We start from the raw sequence: 24,875 nt of genomic DNA, 5'->3' as shown, positions 1-24,875 counted from the left end.
AGAAGTAGATAACCTTTAAATTTTTTGTTATCTTTCAAAACAGTTTGTCAAGCTATTAATCAACCGTGAAATTATATAAAAAAGTATTTAAAGTAATTATTAAAAGTATTTAAAGAGAGGAGTTGTAAACAAAGTATTAATGAGAAATTTAAAAGATTTTTTCATACTATATTTTGTTCATACCTTTAATTTAATTTAATTTAACTTTATTTACCTAGATAACGGTAGTAAATATAACTACCGAAACGTTGGTTTAAATTAGGTATTTCTATTTAAAAAGTAGGTCTTCTCGTTGTTTTTATCGTTTTTAATTTTAATATTCATAACAAAGTTAGGTAGAATATTGAAAAAAAAAACGAGCTCAGAGATTAATAGATTAAACCTCAGCTCCTAGGTATATAAAAAAAATCTATTACACTTTAAGTAAATTATTGTATTTAAAACTTATTGAACTTAAATTAAATTAAGTATAACGAAAGATATTATTAAAGATTTACGTTCATATTTCTTTTAAATACGTGAATAAGTCTATTTTCTTCTTCTTTTTAATTTTTGAGCGTGTGAGATAGTATTTTCTAAATTGATTTTTGCTATAAATGACGTAATACCCAATAAAATAAGTAACTCATAACAGATCTAAGTAATAAAATACAGTGAAAACTATTTTTGCGTGATAACTTAATTGAAAATTAAGACTTTATCTCATTCATGGCACTCTATTTGAAATTAAAAAAAAAAAAAAAATTCTATGATTATAATACAAAAAAGTAGCAAATGGGGTATCATTGTTTTGTGAATATGATTTTCTATTGAAATACGTACTACCATAGCAAGTGTCCCATATAAAATAAGAAAGTTAGTGTCACACAGAAGATAACTGAATGTTAAAATATCCTCTTATTAAAGATTACTTATCTTTCCAAAATTTGGGAACAGCCGCCTTATGCAGCATCGTTCGTCCGCCACTTATATAAATGTAGTCTTTATTAAAATGTTTTTCATAAATAAGTCTATTTTTTAGTAAAACCTCATCCATAACATATATTTCCTGGTTTCCACAATTATTTATCCACTCATCGAGTGTTTGTGGCTTTTTTAAAGGGAATTTAAAAAAACTTAATAAAAACTTAAAAAAAATTTAATAATCTAGGTGTGTGCGAAAACTCCTAAGCCTGTTCGTCCGCTCTCCAGACAATGAAATGATACACGAGATTTTTAAACAAGACCTGGGCGCGCTTCTTATTGCGCCATCTACCCGCCAGCCGCTTAGTGGTACGATTTTGCCCGTAAGGTTTGGCACGATTTTTGCCCGTAAGGTTGCGCATCTTCCCATATTCTCAATCAACGTTACCAGTTTCTCCATTATTAGCATTAGTATTATTGACACTCCCGGAACCACTGTACATTTCTAGGTTTAGCACGTATCCATCAGATGTCGTCAGCTTATAAAACTTTATTCCATAACGATCTTTTTTGTTTTTTATGCATACTCTAAATCCCAGTCTTCCTCGAAAATGTAATAAAGATTCGTCTAAAGATAATTCTTTGGTAGGTCGATACGAATTTTGATACTGAGTCACAAGCATATCTAACAGCGTCTGAACTTTCTCCTTTCCCTTCGAATTTGGTGGCGAAGAACACAGAATCATTAGAATCTGTTCAAATCTTCTAGAAGACATAACAAATGGAAATATAGGGTGGTAAAAAAGTACATCTTTGTAGGAAAAAAAAACGACGCACATTGTTCGTTGAAACTTGACCTTGAAGTAAACAGAGTCCAAAAAAGGCTTTCATTTCATCGATAGTTATCGGTCGATAATTGGCTGACCTGCTGTTGCTTGTTTTGGGTCTATTTGTTTGCCCTAGTAGCTCTCCATAGTCGTTTGAACACCGAACCACATATTCCAATATCTGTGGCGTAAATAAACAGTTAAATACATCGCCCCTCGATGTGGAATTTTTATTTTATCTCAAATATTTTATCTATTTATTTTATCTCTCGTCAATATTTATTTTAGCTCCTACACTACTTTCATTGAAATCAAAATTGGGAATGGGTGCTGTTGTAGTTTGCCATAATGATTCGGGTTCATCGTCAGTATTCTCCCTTTCAGCATCTGATAACTGGGGGCTATCCAGTCATGATATACCGCTTTGGGCATCAAAATCATCTTCATCCGATAAGGTTTGGGTTAGTAAGATTGCTTGTTTTGAGCTTGGGCCTGGTTTTTCCGCATCGCCGTCTGACGAATCATTTGGTTGATAATCAGGATCTGATCCATCATTGCTATCATGATATGGATCAACTTCCTCATCGCTACTAGAAAACTCATCCCATAGTTTTAGCAAATTTTGCTGCTCTCGTTCATACGGATCGCCGGCACCATTCATCTGAATCAAATAAAACTCTTTACTGTCAAATAAAAGCATTAGGTACATGCTAAACCAATCATGTTACAAAAGTCTTATAATAAAAAGTAAGTAAAACAAAGATTACCTGAACCTAACTTATAAAATAGTAACAACACAAAACCTAACTATGTTGAAAAACTCTTGTGCTAAAAACATAAGTAGGTACCTAAAAAACAGGCAGATCCACTTACCTTGCCGTAAAAACTAAAATGCACGTTATAAAGTAAACAGAAACAAGTCACTTTTCCCGCGCAAAAACTGCAATGTTACCAAAAAGTTTGGCAGTACAATATTTACTAATTTAATTTAAAATAGTATCAAGACGTCTTACGGCGTCTTGCATGTGTTGGGTAGGGAAAAAAGCTTCCATAAAGAGCGGGGGTTTTACAGCGATGCAATACCTTATAAATGTGGCAGTATCCAAATGCGACCCAAGCTAAATGCGGCAGTAACAACCTGTCTTAACATTCTTTATGGGCAGAGGAACGTCTATAAACGTTCTGCCTTTTACTAACAGTTTCTGTCACGACGTCGTACGACGTTCTGCCGGATTTGACAACATCGAGGAGGACGCCGATAAACGTTACTGTCCTTCAACGTGTTAATGAAAGTCAAAAAAAAATCACCTGATAAAAGTTTTCTTTAGAAAAGAAATACAAAACCTTATTTACAGATCAAATTGAACAAGGACCAAAAAAAAATATTGTTACTGTCTTAAATACATACCTTTAATGTTTTAAATAATTTTTTGTTATATGGTTTTAATACACAATTTCGTTTTTAATACAGTTGGGTATCGACGTAAAAAATCAAAATTTCTATAATTCGTCTAAGAATTGAATTAAATAATCTAAAAGAATAAGGACATTAAAAATCCAATTTTCTATGACAATAGTTTATTTCGTAAAGGATCATCGACGTAAAAAATAAATATTTTTTACGAATTTTGTAAAAGTCATTAACGATTTAATATGAACATTAATCTTTAATTAAATTTAAATTGTAATTAAATTTACATGATGATCAAAGCTCGATCGAATGCCCAAATTTAATATTTTTAACCGTATTAGCATCCATATCAGTTTAACAAAAGTGACCAAATAATGATGGGGGCACAAGTATTAAATCTAAGAAAAATAAGCAAATAAAAACAAAAAAAAGTTTCTCATATGCCTCTGATCCTCAATATTGTTCCATTTTTAAAAAAGTGCTTTTTCGGTACAAAAAATTACTTTTTTTAAAATAAATAGTGCTTTTTAGTAGGCAATTTTTAACTTTATAACCATTAAATACAGATAATTTTTTAAAACTAAAAAGTTTATATTGAAGCACTAAGAAGTTATTTCAAAAAAGCGTTTTTTTTAGTCGTAGCAAAGTACGATCACTGCCGCCTATTTTAATAGAGTATGTATTTACGGTTAATATTCTTTTTGCTACCATATCATAACATTTCTTCTCTTCTTTTAAAATTAAGGAAATGCATAATCTCTCACGGTGGCAAGGCTCTACAATTATTGGCAGTTCTTTTAAAATTTCATACACAAGTAGTGGTGGATTTACGGTAAAGGCAACAAAGAGCGGTAAAATAAATATGGAAAAATTATATATTTCTTGCGTTGCATTAAGAATGTTTGTTTCAACTCTCTATTTCAAACTAGTTCTGAAAGATCATGTTCTGCTCAAGTTAAATGCTCTTGCGTTGTTGACAGTAGTCAGTAGATTGTAAAGATTGTCAGATAGATTGTGATTCCTGTCGATAGATTGTGAAGAAATTATCTCCGATTTTGCAGCTGAAAAATCAAGACGCAAAAACATATGAATTTTCGTGTTGAGAAAGGGGGCTTTAGACTTGACTAATAATTAGTCTAATAATAAATAAAATAATTGAGATTCTGAGTATTTTTTTCTATTATTGTTCGTAATCCTCTTAAACAATTTCAATGATTAAGCACTCACAAAAAATTATCAAAATCGCATTTTTTTGTTAAAATAACACAAGATAAAAAAACTATTTTAAAACTAAATTTATGTTATATTAAAATAGTCTAATGAATTTAATCTCAGAAATAGTATGGTTCTGGCGGCTGCAAAACATACAAAAACATTTCATATTTTTTACACCTCAGTTTTTCGAATGATTTATTTCAGAATAATTAGACTACTCGCATATACAGGGTGTTACAAAATTTGGTGCAAATATTTTAAGAGTGTATTGTTGGAGTTAAAATAAGACTTTTTTTCCTATAAATATGTGTCCTAAAATGCACCCTCTCGGAGCTACAGCCCGCGCAAATTGCTTGGAGAATATTCGATTATTTGGAATCGTAACTACAGTTGGTGAATAATCGACTAATAAATGAGATAAAACTGTGGACTGTATAAAAAGAGAAATTTTGATATTATTCACCATTGAGCGGCGAAACAAAGGGGCCTTAACGACTTACTTGTGAGGATCTAGTTGCTGGATCTTCGTGCACTTTATAGTTCTCATGAATTTGAGGCGCCTCTGTTTACACTAATTTTAAGTTTGTAGAATTAGGGCTTTTGCGGTACCCGAAAAGATGGTGGTATACTTTCAACGAACAAAACGAGAGAGATACTGCCGCTTATTGCAATCCAAAATTCTTCGCGCATAGCGCATGTCGCATAGGCCATCTTTTTTTACTAACGCGCAAAGATACCGAGTGCAATGATATAATAAAGTTACTTTATTCATTCCTTGCAATAATCAATTATAGATTAATTTTACTGATATCAATCCCAACAAAAATAATTCTCCATACTATAAAGTATTGACCAACAGTTATGCGTCAAATCTTCTGAGAGTTTGCATGTCCCCGGTTTTTTGGGTGCTCTTTTAATTTTCGGTCTCAAAAATGGTGTAAGTTCAATTTTAGATTGATTGAGGGAAACTTCTCTTCTGATGGCCTAGGGATCTTATATTTTCGATAAAAACTTAAAAATCTAGCAACACCATCTAGTTAGTCATGAAAAAAGCTAAAATTTTTGTCTCTTGCATTTTTTCAATATAATTAAGCGTTTTCGAGAGAATCGCTTATAAACGAAAAGGGAGCATTATTAAACCCGATTAAACTACCAAATTGAAAAAAACGAAGAAATTTTAACGAAAAAATTAAAAAAAACGATAGCTTTAGATTTTTTCATAGCTAATTAGATGGTGTTCTAGATTTTCAATTTTTTTATTGGAAACATAACATATGGGCCATCATAAGGGTAAGCCCCCCTGAATCCTTCCCTAAAATTGGGTTTATACTAATTTTGGGACGGAAAATATCAAAAGGACCCATAAAGATTAAGGAAATTTTCAGAAGATTTGACCAATAACTCTAGTCAGTGTTCTAAATATTCGATAATCTTAAAGCAATTTGCGCAGGCTGTAGCTCTAAAGGGGTGCATTTTAGGACACATGTTTATAGGAAAAAAAGTTTTATTTTAACTCCAACAATACTCTGTTAAAATATTTGCACCGAATTTTGTAACACCCTGTATTCCACTCTGGTATCTTCAACCCTAATCTTGACAACCTAAATATTGGTTGGGATTGTAATCCTGATGTGGAAGGTGGATCTGTATACTAGAATGTTTACCTGTTGAAATTTAATAATATTTGCTCGAAAATTTGCTAAATTTTACACATACTAATATACCATACATTAATTCCTAACATTGCCAGTTCCACAAAATCAATCTCTCATTTTTCTTTCAGGTTCTTTGCGTGTGTTGCGTCCTATGCATCATGTGCAGCGAACTAATCAAACCTCAGCAGCAGCCACAAAAAAAGGCCAACAAAAAGAAACAACCGATCGACACGAAACAAAAAGACTTATTAAACAATTTAGTGGGGCACCTAAAGAGACAAATAAACAATTACGGTCTATTGTTAACGAGGTGGTCGAACTCGGTGGTGGAACGGGATCTAGAGGATCTCTTCGACTCGTTGAGTCTCGCGGAAAACGCGGACAGTACTTCGTTGGTGCGTAAGGTGGTGCACAGTTACGCGATGTCCACCAAAGAGATGCAGGGGGTGGTCAAAAATAAGTTGAAACTGTTGGAAACGTTGTTGGGCGGGTTGTAGTAGTATTGTGTGCCATAGTTCATGTTCAAATTTGTTTGGTATCTGCTGCATCAATTTGGTATTTGCGTTATGAGGAGTCGTTTTTTTTCGTTAGGATTTTTGTATTTGCACCTTTAACTACATGGCTTACCATCAACATTAGGAGGAAAAATACTTTTAAACCTAAAGTTGATTGGTTTCTTTAAAAACAATAAAGTAAAACCGAAAACCAAGTTTGTTTTTTTCATAGGCTAGAACTTAAATATTGGTTTGAAAAAATTTTGATGATTTTCGTCATAAATATACAGAGTGTTTCATTTAAAAACTAAAAGAATGCTATTGATTTTGTTTTTTTTTACAAGCTCTAGACAAGAGAAGCCAGTCACCGTTGGTTTTTAAAGACCTTCTAATACTTAGAGTAACCCCGGTAGATAAAGGTGCAAATATGAAAAATAAACTTGTACAGGGTGTCTCATTTTTGTTTAAAATGTTTCATTTGCAAAGTAAAGCGTTAAGAAGATTGATTGCGGGTATTAAGAGAACCTTGAATATAAAATACGCCATACAGGGTAGACACATTAGGAATTTTATGTTTAAGAAACGGTTCTATATGAAAATCCAAATACCTTAGGAAATACGCCAAGCAATACCTTAAATTCCGAAAATAAATTATACCACTAAAAAGCGATTTTGATGCAAGTGTCTAGGTATGAGTTCCAAAAATCATGTCCATTTTGTTGCCCTTTTAGGTCAATTTTTCAATATATTGCAATAAAATCGTTTTTGCAACCATGAAAAAAATTTTTTTCGCAAATATTTTTGAAAATTTTACAAAAAACGAACCGAGTCTTTACATACCCAGTCAACAATCAAAAAAAATTTAGGGTGTTTTCTAAATACATGATGATGATCTGTTTGTTGAGGGACATTGGATGTGATACTGTATCTACTCTCGAGGTGTCGGAAGTGAGTGATTCTACTCATAAGTTGATTGTTCTTTTTTGAGACCTCTTTCGTAGATCTTTCAAGTGAGCCCTCTCTGCGAGCATCTTGCCTTCGGGATTTCGAGGGTTTCCTCTCTCTCCTAGTGTCGTTGCTCGAGGAGCTTGTATTTAGGGTCGTACGAAGGTTGCTATTTATACTTCTGACACAATGATGAGAACACAAGTATTTATATTAAAAAATCGGTTTTATTGTTTTCCAGAGTATTCTCCATGATGATCAATACACTTTTTCCTTTGAACCAATTGTCAAAACATTTTTTCCACTCCGATTGAGGTCTGAATCCATGAATTGCTTCTTCGGTTTTCGTAAAAAAAGTTATGTTTTCATTAGGTGCGAAATCAGGACTGTACGGCGGATGTGCCGCTGTGTGAGAGCAGTGTCATGATGAAGAATGATTCGCCTTTGCTGCTTTTTTTAAATTTCTCCGATCACTTCTGGCAAACAAATCGCGCACTTAGAATAACAAGGGTGGATCTGTATAGTCAACTATTCCAAGAAATTGAAGGCCAAAGTTTTCATAAGTAATAATCTATAATAAAATTCATGATATTAAGTCAGAAAAATTAGTGTATTTTTAAAATATTTTTTAAGTAAAATTTAGTTTTAATAAATTTTATCATAAGTGAAGATAGAACTTTGTGAAATTAAATTTTTAGAAAATTAAAATCAAACATAGTTCTATCGTTACCATATATTTCTCCAGGGCAAAGTACCATTATGCAAAGCAATATAATAGGCGAAGGGTCCTGTTTACTTCACAATCTTTATTTCAAAAATCCCGACGCGTTTCGGCTGTTAATGATAGAGTGTACAGACGCTTGTCCTGCCAGAAGCGCTTCTGGAAGTACTTTTGTACAGAGACACATGTCCTGTCGGCAGGACTTCTTTCCGCTCATAAGATTAGCCTGCAAGCAGAACAAAACGTCCTTCTGGCAGTACAGGTGCAAAATAAAAAAATAAAACATGCAGCCTCATCGTCTTAATCAGTGCATATCCTACTGGCAGGACTCATATTTAGGCATATTTGTACTTCCAGAAGTTCAATTTTTAAAAACGATTATTTTTATTAACTTTATCTTGATATGTAAGTACGAAATAAAAAATAAAACATTTTAAATGAAACGGTAATATTATAATCAACTTAACATATAAGGATTTTATAAAAAAAGGAAATAAATTTATGTTAATAGAAAATTAGGCTGGTATACCATGCTGAATGTGATATGTGAAACAATTTCTTCCAGTAGTTGGAGAACACATTACTGCTCGGATTCCACAAGCGCTACATCTGTAACTAGACTTCTGCTGCACATTTCTTATTCTACTGCAAATAATACACTTTCTTTGCACTCTTTGCCGTTCATCTTCCTTACTCAGGGCAATGAGAGTGTGTTCTCCAGGAAGCCAATCTTGTTTCGGGGGTAGCCGTGCTTCATTATGTACTTGCCGCGGAGGCAGCGGAGTTTCTACTACAGCACCTGTCCATTGGTTATTAATAAGTTGTAATGCCAAAGCTGCAGTAAAATCAGAATTCTTTTTTAAAATATTTATACGCTAGAAAGGCATTTGTCTCTATAATTCCAAACATGCTAGCAAACATTCTATGCTGCTATCTCTGAGTATTCCATGTAGTTTCTAGAGCTAAGCCGTTTTGACGAATATGGTTATGAATATCGACTGCGGGGGCTCCATCAAAATAATCCTCCACTAGCTTGATTCGCTCCACTTCTTTGATAATGGTTTTCCCGTTAGCATCTGTCCTTTTTTTTCTCGCAGGTTCACCTGGCAGAGTTGTACTGCAATGTGTGAATGTGTGAACCTTCTTGTCACGCCAGCAACACATGTTAGTTTGATGTATGGATCTGCGATCACACAGGTGGCAGCAATAGACTTGCCTTTTTCTTTTGGGTAACGTATTTTTGCCTCCTGTATTGGATAATTTCGGGTTGCTGTTTTTACGATTCCTTAAAAATACAGGCCCCTTTTATTGAGCTCTACAGCCGTCTTGACAGAAGCAAACCACGAGTCGCCTACTACAATACGTCCAGATCCATGCCACGGACGGGTAAGTCTCAGAGTTGTCGCAGTTCCTGCGCCCAGTTCTCGTTGCCATTCCTTTTTCTGCATTGCCTATTTTCCTTCGTTTATTTCAAGCCCTATCATGATTCCAGACTGAACATCAGCAATGGTTTTGCGTTCGCAACCGACACCTTTTGGCTTTCTTTGTATTTTTATTACAGCTGGCATACCATCGCGTTCATTATGAAGTCCTTTCCCGTACCACGCAAACATCGATTCGTCGACGGTTACCTTATAGCCCGGGCTGAAAATATCATTCCATTTAGATGTTGTCATATCGAAGAACGCTCTGACTTGGTACCAGTTATCCATATTTTCTTCATTGTTAAGTTCTTCAGCAGTAGGCATTGCAAATGCCAGGCAATTGATGATTTCTTCGAATCGATGTAATCCCATCCCAAACCTTTGACCAAAAGCAGGAGCTGGAAACAAACCAGATTCGGTACTCCAATACTCTCGCTTTGTATGCAGTGAATTCAGAGTAATCGCATACATAATTCCTAAAGCCTCGTACAGGTCGCCCTTGGTTACAGCTCTTCGGCGCTCCCTCAATCTTGCATTGGTACTTTGGATAATAAGATCTATATCTTCAGACGGAAAAAATGCTAGCCAAAAATCTAACTCAGTCATGTTTGGTATGTTATTAACATGTAATTGGGGCTTATATTGCGCATCTTTGAAAGCATTGATGGTCACGGTTTCTCCAAAAGTCCAGGTACAGTCATGAACTGTTACTTGATTACTGTGAATAACTGGCATATACCTCTCAGATTCTGTCTCCATGGTGGATACTGCATCGCCGTCAGCTGAATCTGAATCAGATGATGCAGAGGAAGACGAAGATGATGTTTGGTGAGGCTCATCATTACAGCTGGATATCATGGCATCAGTAATTTTGCGTTTGAGTGGTGGGGCTTTTGTCTCTAATATGCCTTGAAAGAAAAATAAAATTAAAAAGAATGGCAATTACGGGCAGTTAGCTTTTTTAGAAAACGCTTGGATGCGTTGATTCTATTTACGAGTGGGACACCTAATATTTACAAAATTACCTTCATACCAACCAACAAACACCAACCAACAAAGTTTTTTTCAACACTAAAATGTTAGCCTTCATTTTCCTAATTTTTAAAAAACATGTACCTGTAATCCTTACCAAAATAATATTGGCTAGCTCTCTGAATAAATAAAAAACGGGAATGTAAAAATACGCCGAGATAAAATACAAATAAAATCCTGTACCTCTATTTGCTCTAAATTACAAACATATGCCACTAAAAACTTACCATTATTAGCAAGTCGCAGATGTTTGCAACTAATTTTTGTTTTGTTTCCATCTAATTCCCACTCTACTAATGCCATATTTGTTGTTTTAAACATTTTTTTCACAACGCCATAACACACTGCAGTTTGCCATTTATCCCCAAACTGTGATTTACTCTACGAATTATCATTTTTTGAATCAAAAACCGTAGCGGGTGTAAAAATACGACTGCCGACTTCCATTTTTCACGCGTAACTAATTGACAAGTTTAAACTCTTATAAAATCGCACTCAATACAGATATTGACGTCATTCAAAAATGCGCTTGTAGGACAATCTTTTACAAATCAGAATATATGCACATTTGTCCTGCTGGTAGGACCTAAAGTCCTAATATTTACCGATTTCTTACGCACTCAAATGTGCCTCATACGTCCTGCCGGAAGGCCGCTGTACATTCTATTATTAAACCATTGTCAAGGGAAGACTATGTAAGTAAAATATAAAAGGGTGTTATTAAACTAATAAATTAATTAAAAACATAGTAAAACTTACATGATATTATCACAAAGTGTCCATAAAACAATGTTAAACCATTTACAATGGTTTAACAACAGAAACGCATCGGGATTTTTGAAATAAAGGCTGTAAAGTAAACAGGACCCTTCGTCTATTATTTTGCTTTGCATAGTTCTATCAGTTGGAACCTTGTAAAATTAATATTTTCAAAATAATTTAAAGTCATTTTGGCATTTACTTTATTTTTTTAAATAGCACGTTATTGGGAACAACCACTTTTGAAATAAGGTTTTTTTTCCCAATAATTTGGTATGATTATTTTTTAAATCGGTGGATAAATAAGCCGAGGAAAAAGAAAAAGAAAAAAATTAAGTCATATAAATAAATGCATTTAATTAATAGAAATAGCAAAAAGGCTTTGATTTATTCACTAGGAGGCTGCGTTTTGATGCGTTACTGACTGTATTTCTGAAAAACTGATGACGACTTATGTAATATTATTTTTCCGTGATTACTACTTAATTAAAAATTTAAATTTTCAATGCATTTATGGCATCTTATTTCAAAATTCTCAGAATTTTATTTTCTATCAAAACACGTAATAATATACCATTTGTCCCATTTAAAATAAGTGAGTGTCACTTCCTGTTAAACCGGAACAAAAAAAACAGAATATATCCAAAGATGCTCTTATGGCTATTCTATCTATCAATATACCAAGTTTCATTTGTTTATCTTGAAAAGTAAAAAAGTTATTAAGTGTTCCCTTTTTCCTGTGTCACCCGGTATAGGGTGCTCCATAAGAAAAAACCGACATTTCTAAAAGAAAAAAAATTGACATCGGATTCAAAAATTTAAAGTTAAACCCCAAAAGTTTTGTATACTTTTTTTTTACTTTTCACCTAGCCCCCCTTTCCTAATCATTTTATTTCTCTTTTCTCGTAAATTCTTTTTCTGCAATGTGTCTTTTCATAGCTTCTTCTTCTGTGTCATTACCCTAATTTCGTTTTTTTTTTCAAAAAGGTTTAGCAGGTGGCGCAGGTCTCACCTTCACATCCTTTTTAGGCTTATAAAAACTGTAATTAAAGTTAGTACAAAAATATGTACATTGACAATTTAATTGAAAATTTAATTTTCCACATTATTTTCTGCACAATATGTAGGGTGTAACTCATCCATTTTTGGAATTGTTAATGTAGCTTCTAAATATTGTTTCTGACTATTTTGTCTACAGTAATGAGATTCGACAACATCAATTTTTTTTATATGTTCAATAACAACCTGCTTTTTTTCATTATTTATTCTAATCAATTTTATTATACTTCAATTTTACTTATACTGAACTTTAAAAAAATATTTGAATGAATATTTGAACGACGAGAAGGACCTTCGGAGCGTTTGTGCCCTTTACTATACCTTTCTGTTACTTGCTTAAGAAATACACTTGCGTGCATAGAAATCGGCCCACTGTAAACGTTTGACTTTAAATATATTTTTTTAAAAAATTATACATCAGATCAAAAAAATAAATATGCTGTTTAAAATACAATTTAATATCCTTTAATATGAGTATAAATTTATGAAAACTTATTTGAACATCCTATCTTTAACATAGTGAAATTAATGCATTAAGAAAATTAGGCTTTTTTATTATTAACATAAATAGGGTCATTGACAATTTAAAACTTAACACTTAATTTTTCAATAATGGGTATGACCTCCTCTTGCCCTAATAACATCTGTCATACGATTAGGCATAGATCTAATCAAGTTTGCTATTATTTCTTGTGGGATGTTTAGCCATTCTTCTTCTACTGCATCAATAAGCCCTGGGATCGAATTTGGGGTACGAAGTCTAGCTCGAATTCTTCGCTTTAGCTCATCCCATAAATGTTCGATCGGATTTAGGTCAGGACTGTATGCTGGCCACTCCATAACCCGAAAACCGACTTCTGCAATGTAATCTTGCACGATTATTGCGGTGTGCAGCCTTGCGTTGTCATGCATAAAGGTAAATTCATCTCCAATGTAGTCGACGTAAGGTACCACATGAATTGCTAAAATCTCCTCGATATACCTAGCAGCCGTTAAATCTCTTCTTCCGTGAACACGGTCGCCCCTACGAGTGAACTGAAGGTCGGTTCGTGCTTCTATAGAAATTGCACCCCAGATCATGCAGGAACCACCTCCATAAGCACTTCGCTTTTCAAAGCAGCAATCTGCAAATCGCTCTCTTGGTCTTCGGTACACTTTCCTTCTTCGGAGCTACCAACAGCTCGCTGACTAAGTCCATTTTCGATTAAAGCAATAACTTGGGCGGCTTTTTGTGGTGTAGTATGCATTAAATTAACACACTTGAACACTATTGGGGTTATGAAAAACGGATAATATGCAAATTTCAGTTGCAAACGCAATAATTTTATTATTTGACAAATTTGTTATATTCGTTACAATCACCACATAAACACGGTTCATTTGTTTACCGGTTGCTACGCATATAAACGATTTCTTGATAAATTTCTACTCACATTAAAGGATATTAAATTGTCTTTCAAACAGCATATTTCTTTTTTTGATCTGATGGATAATTTAAAAAAAAATATATTTAAAGTCAAAAGTTTACAGTGGGCCTATTTCTATGCACGCCAGTTTATATACTTTTCATTTTGATTTAAATCATAGTAGCACTGAAACTATTTTCTTCTAGCATCCTCCACAATTTGTTTGGTGCATTGAAATTTACACTTATTTTTACAATTTTTTTTATTGATGATCTCGCTTGAACTTGCTTTCTTATGCTTATATAATCCTCACCTTTTTGGCACAGTTCTTTTAGGATATTATTTTTCCATGTTTGTGGTTTACATACTTTTTTTCTTACAAGTTTTGTAGTACCAATTTCTGAGATAATATTTTCCATTAAATGGTGATCGATAGTGTTTTCTGAGTTTCGACGCTTCGTTAAAAGTTTATTATCCATATTTTTGCCAGAAAACAAGATTTCGTTACGAGTTGTGATGTGATGTTCAGCACGAGCTAAAAATAATTAATGAACATGAATAACACCTTTCAAACACACTTATTAGTCGTAAGGCAGGTAATACGTCCGTTTTAGTATCAAGAATCATGTTCTATATAAAAGTAACAATTTTGACAAAGAATTTTTAGACACAGCATGCACTCACTTTTAAGGGTTTAATACATCGCCTAAATCCCAGGAATTTATTTCGATTATCGAGGAATTTGGTAGATAGTCAGAGTATGGATGGACGAGTTGTTATGCTGTATCAGCAAAACAACGATGATGATTTTCATATAATTCATAGACATCGTTAGAGTCATTAAAATTCGACAGAAAATGTAAAGAACGTTTTTAATCAAAAACATCAAATTTGAGAAAAATGTAGTTAGAACCTTGTTATTCTAAGTGTGCGAAATGGTACCATTCAGAATTGGCCGTAATATTTGCGCCACTGTGGCCACGTAACCGGTAATGCGAAAGAAATAAGCAATCATTTGTTTCGATAGGCTTCTTCCGCGAACAACTTTTGTTGGATTTGGCTCATCTTGGAAGACCCATAAAATCGATTGCTGTTTTGTTTCAGCTCATAAGTATAGATCCATGATTACCTGTGTAGATGTTATAGGGGAATTGTGCCTGAGATGGAATACTTTTTGCTAAGGTTATTGTAAACCCTAAATCCAAACTACATAAATACACGAATTCCTGGAATTTTAAAATTCATTGTCCCCAATTATGACTTTCAAACAAATGGTCCTAGGCCATCATCTCATATGAATAGCTCAGGGTAAAATGGCATATTATCGTGTCATCTGACCCAAGGCAATAAAATTCATGTTTCTGATAGAAAATAATACTTTAATAGTATGATACTGCCAAACATAGGTAAGAAACAGTAATAAACAAAAATACACTTCTAAAAAATCATAAGGAGAGGGTAAAATATGTACTTTGTATTTCTTATTGGCATAATTCGCAAGTAAAGATTTTCACTCCTTTGCTTACTCCAGAACATTCAGAATACCACCACTTGTTTCATTCCTGACAGCGAAAATCATCATTTTTCGTGAGAACCCGAATAAAAATCATTGCCATATATCCATGCAACATCTTCCTCATCTTCTTGGTAGTGTTCCGTAGTTTCTTCTGTTTGCCAGTACTTTCTATTTGCTGCCATGCCGATTTTCGTAACATCATATATCAATCATATCAATATCATGTTCAATATTTAGGCTTTGAGAATTACTTTCTTTTAACGTAGATGGCATTAAATTTAAGTGGATCGGTAGTTTTAGAACTTTCTTTTACAGCAGTTTGAAGTTTCTCAAATTCTCTTATATCTCATCTTTATCTTGGGGATTGGTAACTTTTGCTGGTTGAACCATCAAATCTGGAAAGACGTCTTTATTAAATCGACATATACCGGTTTTTAGGACTGCGTTGACCGCATTTTCTATTGTTGCAGCTTTATTACAGGCTTCTCTTAGCATACCGCCGACTTGAAAATGGGTAGGTATTACAGATGCCACAAATCCATTTTTGGCATTTGCAGCATTTTATCCATTCAACTCGATATTTGTAGTTTTCCCACAAACACTTACAGATGCCACATTTGTTTGAATCATCTATTTTTCGTGTCGATTTTCTTAATGGGAGATTTTTTCTTTACCCTTAACACCCAACTTTGATTTATTTGTTGCGCTCTTCGAATTTCCTTTAGAGGTGGATGGTTCTGCATCATCATCGACAATATTCATGGCGCTCTCGCCTACTTCTGAGGAGGTGATGGACGGAACATTTTGCCCTGGTTCTATTTTTTTTCCTCGTTTTCTTTTCTTCTCGGGATTTTGAACTCCCCTATGTTCTTTTAACAACTAAACTAAACTTTCGTCTAATGTTCTTCCAATTTCGTTTTCCTGAACAGCAGTATCGGGAAGTTTTTGTAGAACCTCTTGCGCATTACATGGATATAAGCCGGTGGTGCGAAATCCTGATATTAAATTTTGCGACACTGTGTCACTAATGGCCACCCAAAGTCTGTTCAGTAAAATGGGAAATTGTTCTTTTGAAATTGACCCAGGATATCGATTTTCTCTTCGCCAGCTTTCGAGAATATCACGCCATCTCTTCTTCATTGGTCCGAATACCGCCACATCTAATGGTTGCATTAGATGCGTGGCATTGGGAGGAAACGGGTTCATATATATATCATGTTCTTGTGCTGCCTGTACGACACTTGGAGCAAAATGGCTGGCCAGGTTGTCTCCTACGAGGATCACTCTCTTTCCAGGTTCTCTTGTTCTTAGGACATGTGGAAGTAAAATTTCCTTAAACCATATCTCGAATAAGTTGGCGTCAAACCAGCCACTTGGACTATTTTTGTAAACTGTTCCTGGTGGGCCGCCTTTACACCAGTTTTCATAAATATTATTGGCTTTATATATCACCATGGGCGGCAACAAGACTCCACTGGCGCTACCGCAGACCATTATGCTTATGGCTGTCCTGGAATGATTTTGGACACGTTCGACCCTTTTCGAGTTTCGTGGAACAATGACTTTTCTAGCACCAGGGTCATCAGTGACGTTTGTTTCGTCATAGTTATATATATGATCCCCACTAGAGTCTAATAATGCAGGTGTAATATTTGCAAAAAACTTAGCTACAAAACATCCTCTTGGTCCACTGAGGATCGGGATCTTTTGATATTCGAGGCTATTCGAACAGATAAATTGTTTCGTTTGATGAAAGCACTAACCATATCATCCCCAGGGGTGTTGTGTTTTAATACAGGTATAATAATACCCTTTTTGTCAAGGTATTTTTCAATAACAGCCTTTATATCTGGCTTTGTTAGTGGAAATCCCCATTCTGCCACGACTCCCAAGGATCTTGATATTAACCCTTCTTCTGAGGACTGTCGGATGTCCAACAGACTTTGGTTGCCTTCCAAGGCATTTATAGACTAGAGTCATGGGATCCTATAGGTTTGGGCCGCTAGTTTTTTGCTCATACCACTTCGAACGGCCTCCACTGCTTTTTCTAAATTTTCTTCGCTATAGTTGGCATATGGCCGGCTGCCAGGGGTTTTTTCGTAGGTCCTCATGGTTTAATTAGTTACTTGGATCTGTAACAAAAGAACTATCATTATGTTTTAAATTGCAGCCGCCCATTTTTTCCCTTCATAAAAAAAACAATGGCGCGCTACTGAACGTGACCAAATTACCCCGGGGTGACAAAGTAACCCCGGTTTACGGTAACAGTTCTTCCAGGGGTTGACTTAAGCCAACGAGGTCATTCTTGATTGTAGTATGTCGTAAGTAACCTGAAAAAACAAACGTTTAAAGGTTGCACCCGATGGGTGCAATGAGGAGGAAAGCAAAATACGACAATCCCGTTTTCTTTGGCATATTTAATGTTAGAGCTTTATTACTTTTGTGGTTACTGTGTCCATCTAAGAGAAAAAGAACTTTATTTGAAACATACAAAGTGCTTAAGGTACTTAATAAATCCTTTTCCAATCATCCAACCATTTTCTTGAGGTAAACCCAATGCTCCTGGTGGAGCATCGTCCTAGGAAATAGTCTTTCATTTTTCCTCGGAAATAATACGACGGGGGTTAACACAGCGTTAAAGCAGCACGCAATTGTAAGATGTTGACCTCTCTCCGCATTCGTTAGAATACCTACTTGCTTTCTACCCTTTTTTGCTAGTATTTTAGTATTTTTTGAAGAAACTGTTGAAAGTCCAGACTCGTCCAAATTATATATTTTTTCTGGCGAAAGTTTGTATTTGTCCAAAACTGTTTCAATATCATTAAAGCACATATGAGGAGTTCGCGTGCATAACCGGATATATCCACTTTCATCAAATTTTCAGGAAACACGAAAAACACCCTGTGTATTTATATTTAAAAATAGTAATATTTTAAGAAAATAGCTTTAATTAAGCGGGGTTATATTTCTCTTTATTATAGCTCATTTTCTTCTTGGGTTTCAAAATTTACTGAAGTATCCACATTGGCTCCGGTATTGTTACTATGTAATAGGTTTTTGTACCACAAAAAATCTTTTCTGTTTCGCCAGTCATCCCCAAAATGTCCCACCAAATGATTGATTTTTTTTTTTGGTATGGAATTACCTAGTGCTAGCGTGCTAAGCTGTATGTTGTCTTCTGATTTTCCCTTCTTAAGAAGCGGTTCCCAAACTGTGTCACCCAATGATGTAAACCGATAAAATTAAGACATATTAATTTTAACATTGGTTTAACATGTTCATTCTCAATTTTTTTAAGTGAATTTTTTTGCATTCTGAAATTCCCTTTATTTTTTATATACCTTTCGAATTCTTTAACATTATACATTTGCCGGTCAAGGCCCAGTGTTTTTACCAAACCCACATCCGAATATATTTTAACGTATTTTTCTTTTGTTTCAATGACTGGATGTCTTATGAACTTAAAACACTAAATGAACACTTTTATTTGACTGGTCTTACAGGAGTTAAAAGCGCGTGGAATCACAACTCAACGTCCAAATAACAACTACTAGAATAGATAATAAAAAGTGCAATAGAATACGGACAACTTGTTTATTTGAATATAACCGCTTTTGTTATTAAAATTTGGATATATCCGTTTTGCTCCAAATGTCGAAGTTTACTTAATGTTTTTAATGGGATTTATTCGGTTTTGCTTCCAAACAAATATATGAACCAATAGAAATGATAACAAAGAACCAAAAACCGTCAAAAAACGATTTTCGGTCAAAAGTGGATATATCCGGTTTTGCACCCAAACTCCTCATATTAATCTGAACTTAATTAAAAGCACGAGCTCTTGCATCGGGTGTTGCCTCTGGTATTCGAAGCGAGATTGTAGGATTTTTTAAGCTAAATCCTTTATGCCAATTGCAGCCTGCATTTTTTTTTCTTTTGAAAATCTGTGCGGATTTTTGTTTGTCTCGGTAATTTCATAGGCAGGTCTACGAACGTCCTCTGTTGTCCAAAAAACGCAATTCCAACTCTTTTATATGGCGCATAACTCACTTTAGCATTAAAAGTTATATTCTCCTAGGTAACCTTTACTGGCTCCACAACCATTTCTAGCTCCTAAGCGTTGTTTGCGACACGTTATAGGTTTTTGAAGCTAAAAGCCGTCCCATTTTCGGCTTTTAATAGCGTCCCGATTTTCTAACATATTTGCCCACCATTTTCCCCAAGTCATTTACATAATTAATACCTTAATGAAATAGAGTAATTGGGATAAGGTGGCATACTATTTCATCTAACCCTGAGCTTACTTGTTTGCGTTCGACGTACATTTCTAAAATGTCAGTTCTTAGTTTTACTCACTTATTAAGGCATATTTGTAGCTATTGTATAAACAACATTATAGGTTTGAATTTTCTTTCAAACGAAAGCTCTGATTATACCACATATTGATATGATGCTGGGTAAAAAGTCTTCACTTACCTTTAGATGCAAATAGACCATACCCTCTCATTCGGCACTCACAAACTAAATTCTCGAAGCAGCCGTTATACGTCCACGTGCACCTATGCTAATCGAGGCCAGCTGTTGCCAGCTCAATTATAAAGTAACAAAAGGGATCGTTATGTCATCTCATCCAAGGATGGCACACTCAGGCACAATTCCCCTCCACTGCCTTTGATGCACCTTGAACGTATTTTTTTCAACATTTCCTTGTACCAATCAACACGAGCTTTCTTTTGAGTGATTGTCATTGCAAGATGCAAGCAATTTTTTTTTACGGACAAATGTTCATGCAGTGTCTTATTGATGCTTGTTATATTACTGCCCAAAAATGCCAGTTTACGCACAGCATCGATATTGCTCAAAATGTTCACGAGTTAATTCCATTTTTCGTCCGAGACTAATTTTTCAAGTTACTGTAAACAACACAAATTGCACTCAAATGAGAAAATATTCTGAAGAAGGTTATGTTCAACAATGTTAAGGTTCCAATGGCGCCTGGCAACATTCGCTGTTACCAAGGCCAGAAATATAAATAGCAACCCTCGTATACTCCGATGCCTAACGACCACTCAATAGCAAGTTTTCGGTATTATTTTATTTTTGCGCAGGGATGTATATAGATTTTTAATTGGTCACTTATATCTATGTATGATTTATAATTATTATATTCGATTACTGCTTTGGATTTCTGAATTTGTTTGTTTCGTTTTTTTATGACAACCATTTCATTGTTGTGTTTAGTAGCTCTGCAATCTTTCCATTGTACTATAGTTATCCCATCTTTACATTGTTCTGCTGGATATACACCCACCCATAGATTTTTTTTGACACACTTCTAAGACTATATTTCCGATTTGATCTCAAAGTATTAAGATTGGTAAAGAAATGGACGTATAATAGTTGTCCATATACAGAGTACGTCCTTCATCCAGTAGATGCTCCATTAACTCCATAACAATTTTCGGTAGGCTCTTCTGTTCTTCTTTTCCACAATAAACCAAAAGTGCTCAAAATAAAAAGTGATAAAAAATCAAAGTGCCACATTTTGAGCAATAGCGGAAAGCGATTTCTTGACATTATTTGTTTTATGGAATTTTCATGTATTTTTAATGCTCATGAATGTTTACATTTCGTCTAGGTCAGACTCACGCCAAGATTTCAAACGAAACTTCGGATTTACATTTTTCTCAATACATTGTTTTACTTAACGATTGGTTCCCACAACATAAAAAAACAAAATATTAAAAATTGGTGGAAAATTTCTGTCGTAAGAACTCTATGGTTTACGTAGACACATAAGGACGAACTGAGCCGAACACCTTTCTCGAGACAGAACAGTGAAATTTCTACCACCGCCCTTCAAACCGCTTTCAAACTTCCATCAAACCAAGAATTTCATCATTCAGAAAATTCTATAAAAATTAAATGGAGTTTTGTCACTTTGTGAATTATTTATGTCACTACGTGAATTATTTATTAGCTTTTTCAGTGGGAGGATATTTTATAAAGGTTCAAATATCAAGGAGCTTAAAAAATAAATAGCCAAGGGTGCTTCGAAAACAATTCTAACATTCTTGTTACGAATTTTATTTCGAATCCTGAGTCTAGTGATTTATTTTTTAGTTAAAACTCATGCAAATTAAATTGCAAATGAGCGTTCCTTAAAAGCGTTTGTTTTCTGTATTTAATTCAAAAAAGGCATAATTTAAATGTTAAAACTGTTAAATCGCTGTTTACATGCGATCTATTTAGCAAATTAATGCATAACTTAACTCTAATATATAAATTCTTTTTAAATCGTCTCTTCACCCCTTAAAATGGAGCATATTTTACATAAATTTGAAAAGAAAATAACATTCAAGTAGGGGAGAGGGTCCTAAGATGACGAACTTAAGGTTTGCGGTCCAATTAAAACTCTATTTTCCTACCTCTATCTGCCTCTATCTGCTCTTTGTTAGGAGTTACTGACTCTGGCATGCGCTGAGGACCAGATGTGGAAGGCACAAGTTCCTCAATTAATTTTGGTTCAGCGTCAATTTCCTTTTCTGTCATTTGAGCAGTTTCAAAGTCAATGTCCGTAAAAATGTCAGAATCAAACGGCTCTATGCCAGTTGCCCGAAACCCACTTAGGCCGTCGTCCCACCAAAGATACGCGAAGGCGATACGAAGTTCAAAATGTCAACGAGTGAAGACGAGGATGTGGTTGCAATGTATTGGTATTTGCGGAATAGAAAAAAAAAGAAAATGGTGTGTGCATCCTTTTATTGAGAAAAATTTAAAAAAAAATGTTTATTGCTGCTAAGGAGCTGCACAGACATCCATTAAAATCCAGTTCAGCATTTTGTTGTGCCATAATAAACTAAAAAACAAAACTTCGATAAATGAAAAAAAAAACGCCAACACACACAGCTTGAATGTTGCTTCGCAACTGACACGTCCAGTCTCCCGGCAACACGAAGGCGACATGCTTTTGGATGTGTCTTCGGCGCAGCGTTGGTGGGGACAAAATGATTTTAAAACATGTGTTCGACACGAAAGATACACGCTGGCGACATCGCGGAGATGTGGCGTCGCTGTCGTGTATCTTTGGTGGGACGACGGCCTTAAAGCATTCGCGACGGTTACTTTTAAATAGGCCTTTCCAAAGATTGAGGCAATGTCATTCAGTGTAATGGCTTTTCCAGGATTGTTTGTCAAAAAGTCATCGCATGACTATCTACTATATGCAGTTTTTAAGGGGCCATACACAGACACATCTAATGGTTGCATTCTGTGACTGGTGTGTGCGGGAAATCCCAAGAGAGAAATATAATTTTCCCTGCACATTGTTACAGCTTCAAAGGTCACGTGACTTGCATGGTTATCCAATATGAGCAGAACTCTGTTGTTTTTGCTAGGACGAGCGTATTGGATAAAATGTTCCTGGATAAAATTTTCAAAAAATTTGCAGATGTCATCCATCCGGTTTCATGTGCAACACCTGTAAAGCCAGCAGGTGTGTTGTTCATTTAGGCTGGTTGCATTCTAACTCTAGGGAAAATCAGAAAAGGGGGAATAAATGACCCACTTGCGTTCATCGTGCATACTGCAGTCACATTAGTTCCTCGTTCCGCAGAAGATATCTTAATTACTCTTCGCTTGCGTCTTGGGGTAACTATCCTGGGATTTTTTGTGGCAACTGTTAATACACCGGTTTCATCTACGTTGTAGATTTGATTAGGTTGGAAATTATGTTTTTCTTTGAGTTCCTTAAGTGCGTTAAAAAAATTGGAAACACTTTGGCGATTAAATCCCATAAGTCTAGCTATCGAGGTCGATTCTGGCTTACGTAGAGAAAAGTTGTATTTCCACATGAACAGCTCAACAAAGTGTCGTCCAGCCTTCTTCTTGGTTGTGTTAAATCTGTGTGAAATGTTACGATTTTCCGCAAAATTATAAATTATCCTGCTTAACTGCTCCTTGGTTAGTCCAAAAGCCCGTTTGTCAATATTGATAATGTACTCTTGTAGTTCTTCTAATTCCATATTCGAAAACGTGCTCTTGAATCGACCAGCATTGCAAGGAAATTCCTGAAAATAAAGACCAATCATTGTTTTTAATAATATATTATTATTTTAGGACGGATTGTAACTGTACTTCCTCAGGATCCCGCTTCAGATATCTTCTAAGAGTTGCTTCTGGGAGACATATATGTTTTTGCCATGGAATTTACGCTTTTGTTGTTTTGTCTAACCTCATTTATGGCAATTCGCATGTTCTCATTACTCCATGATTGTCGATTCGTTTTGCGCTTGTACACTCTTCCCATATTTTATTATCAAAAATTGTGTGTAACTAATTTATTACCCAACAAACATCATATTATATGGGAGTGGGTAAGATGACGAATTCGCCATCTTGGCTACTTTGTTCTCCGTCAACTTATCCCCATCACAGTTAAAATAAAAAAGAAATTAAAACAAAGAAAAACGTTAATTTAGTGTTATGAAAATATCACAGGTGATGCCAAACACACTCATAAACATCCATCAATAAAAAGTTTTAAGTTTGAACTTACCTAGAAAAATGCAGACGTTATTTTCTAAGCCGCTAAAATTACAACGAAGCACGACGATTCACCTTGTGTGATCATACTTGTTGCGGACTGACTAACCGTCTCAAGGCCGAAGTGAAAGAAACCGCGTAAGGCGCACGCGCATAACGAACGTTTCACATCATATTGGCTGCGCAAAGAGAGAGAAGGTATGATTTATTGTCGATTCGTCATCTTACCCACTTCGTCATCTTAGGGCCCTCTCCCCTACATATACAGTTTTAATACATAATCAGGGTCTTTGTAGGATCCTCTATAGTAAGCGTTGATTGTAAAATATGGCTGTAGCCGCTGGGGTTCGAGTGCTTTCGTCATGCTTCATGATATTCAGCAGAGAATGATGTCAGCTCACTTAACTCAAAATTTTGTACATATGTTCCCATCCTATCTCAATGGTAGGATGGGATCATCATCGTCATCACGTAGCATTTTTCTGATGACATCTTCAATTATCTGTTTTATACTGACACTACTGGTAGCATCAATCTTTTGCAGAACAGCTCCCGATGCTGAGGGTTGATTTTCATTAACAAACACTCAGGATACACTAGTTTTGGAAGTAGATCGTAGGTTTTTATCATAAAAGAATATTGGGTTTCCTGATTTTTTGCTTATGCTTCTTTTCTTTATTTTTACAACTCCTGCGTCCAAATCGGAGTCAGATGTATCATCACATGGCTGATACTCATATGATGATTCTCTAAATAAATTTTCATCTTCCATTCCGTTTTTATTCGGTATAGCCCCTTGAAACGGTTTTTGAGGGTGAAATTGTTCGGCTTCGTATGACATTAGGTATAATTCTACTTTTGGGCATTACGTCACATATATGAGACTACAAAATTCACACTTATAAAATTTTGACTACAAATTAAAATTACTAACCTTTATTATTACTATTACACCCTTGAATGA

The 24,875-nt window shown here is 34.9% G+C and overlaps 1 protein-coding gene across 1 annotated transcript in view; it reads left to right on the top strand.

Annotated features, from left to right (window-relative positions):
- LOC126750379 (phagocyte signaling-impaired protein) overlaps nucleotides 1–23,731 on the top strand; it is a 63,056-nt gene extending 39,325 nt beyond the window's left edge. Inside the window, exon 13 of the mRNA XM_050459998.1 lies at nucleotides 6,140–23,731. Coding sequence (XP_050315955.1) covers nucleotides 6,140–6,508 — 369 coding nt within the window. The 3' untranslated portion in view covers nucleotides 6,509–23,731. The remainder of the gene's footprint in view (nucleotides 1–6,139) is intronic.
- Nucleotides 23,732–24,875: the final 1,144 nt, after the last annotated feature.

Source organism: Anthonomus grandis, chromosome 2 (assembly GCF_022605725.1).
Source record: "Anthonomus grandis grandis chromosome 2, icAntGran1.3, whole genome shotgun sequence".
Taxonomy (NCBI): domain Eukaryota; kingdom Metazoa; phylum Arthropoda; class Insecta; order Coleoptera; family Curculionidae; genus Anthonomus; species Anthonomus grandis.
Note: the sequence above shows the minus strand (reverse complement) of the source record. Positions and strands in the feature narration are given on the sequence as shown.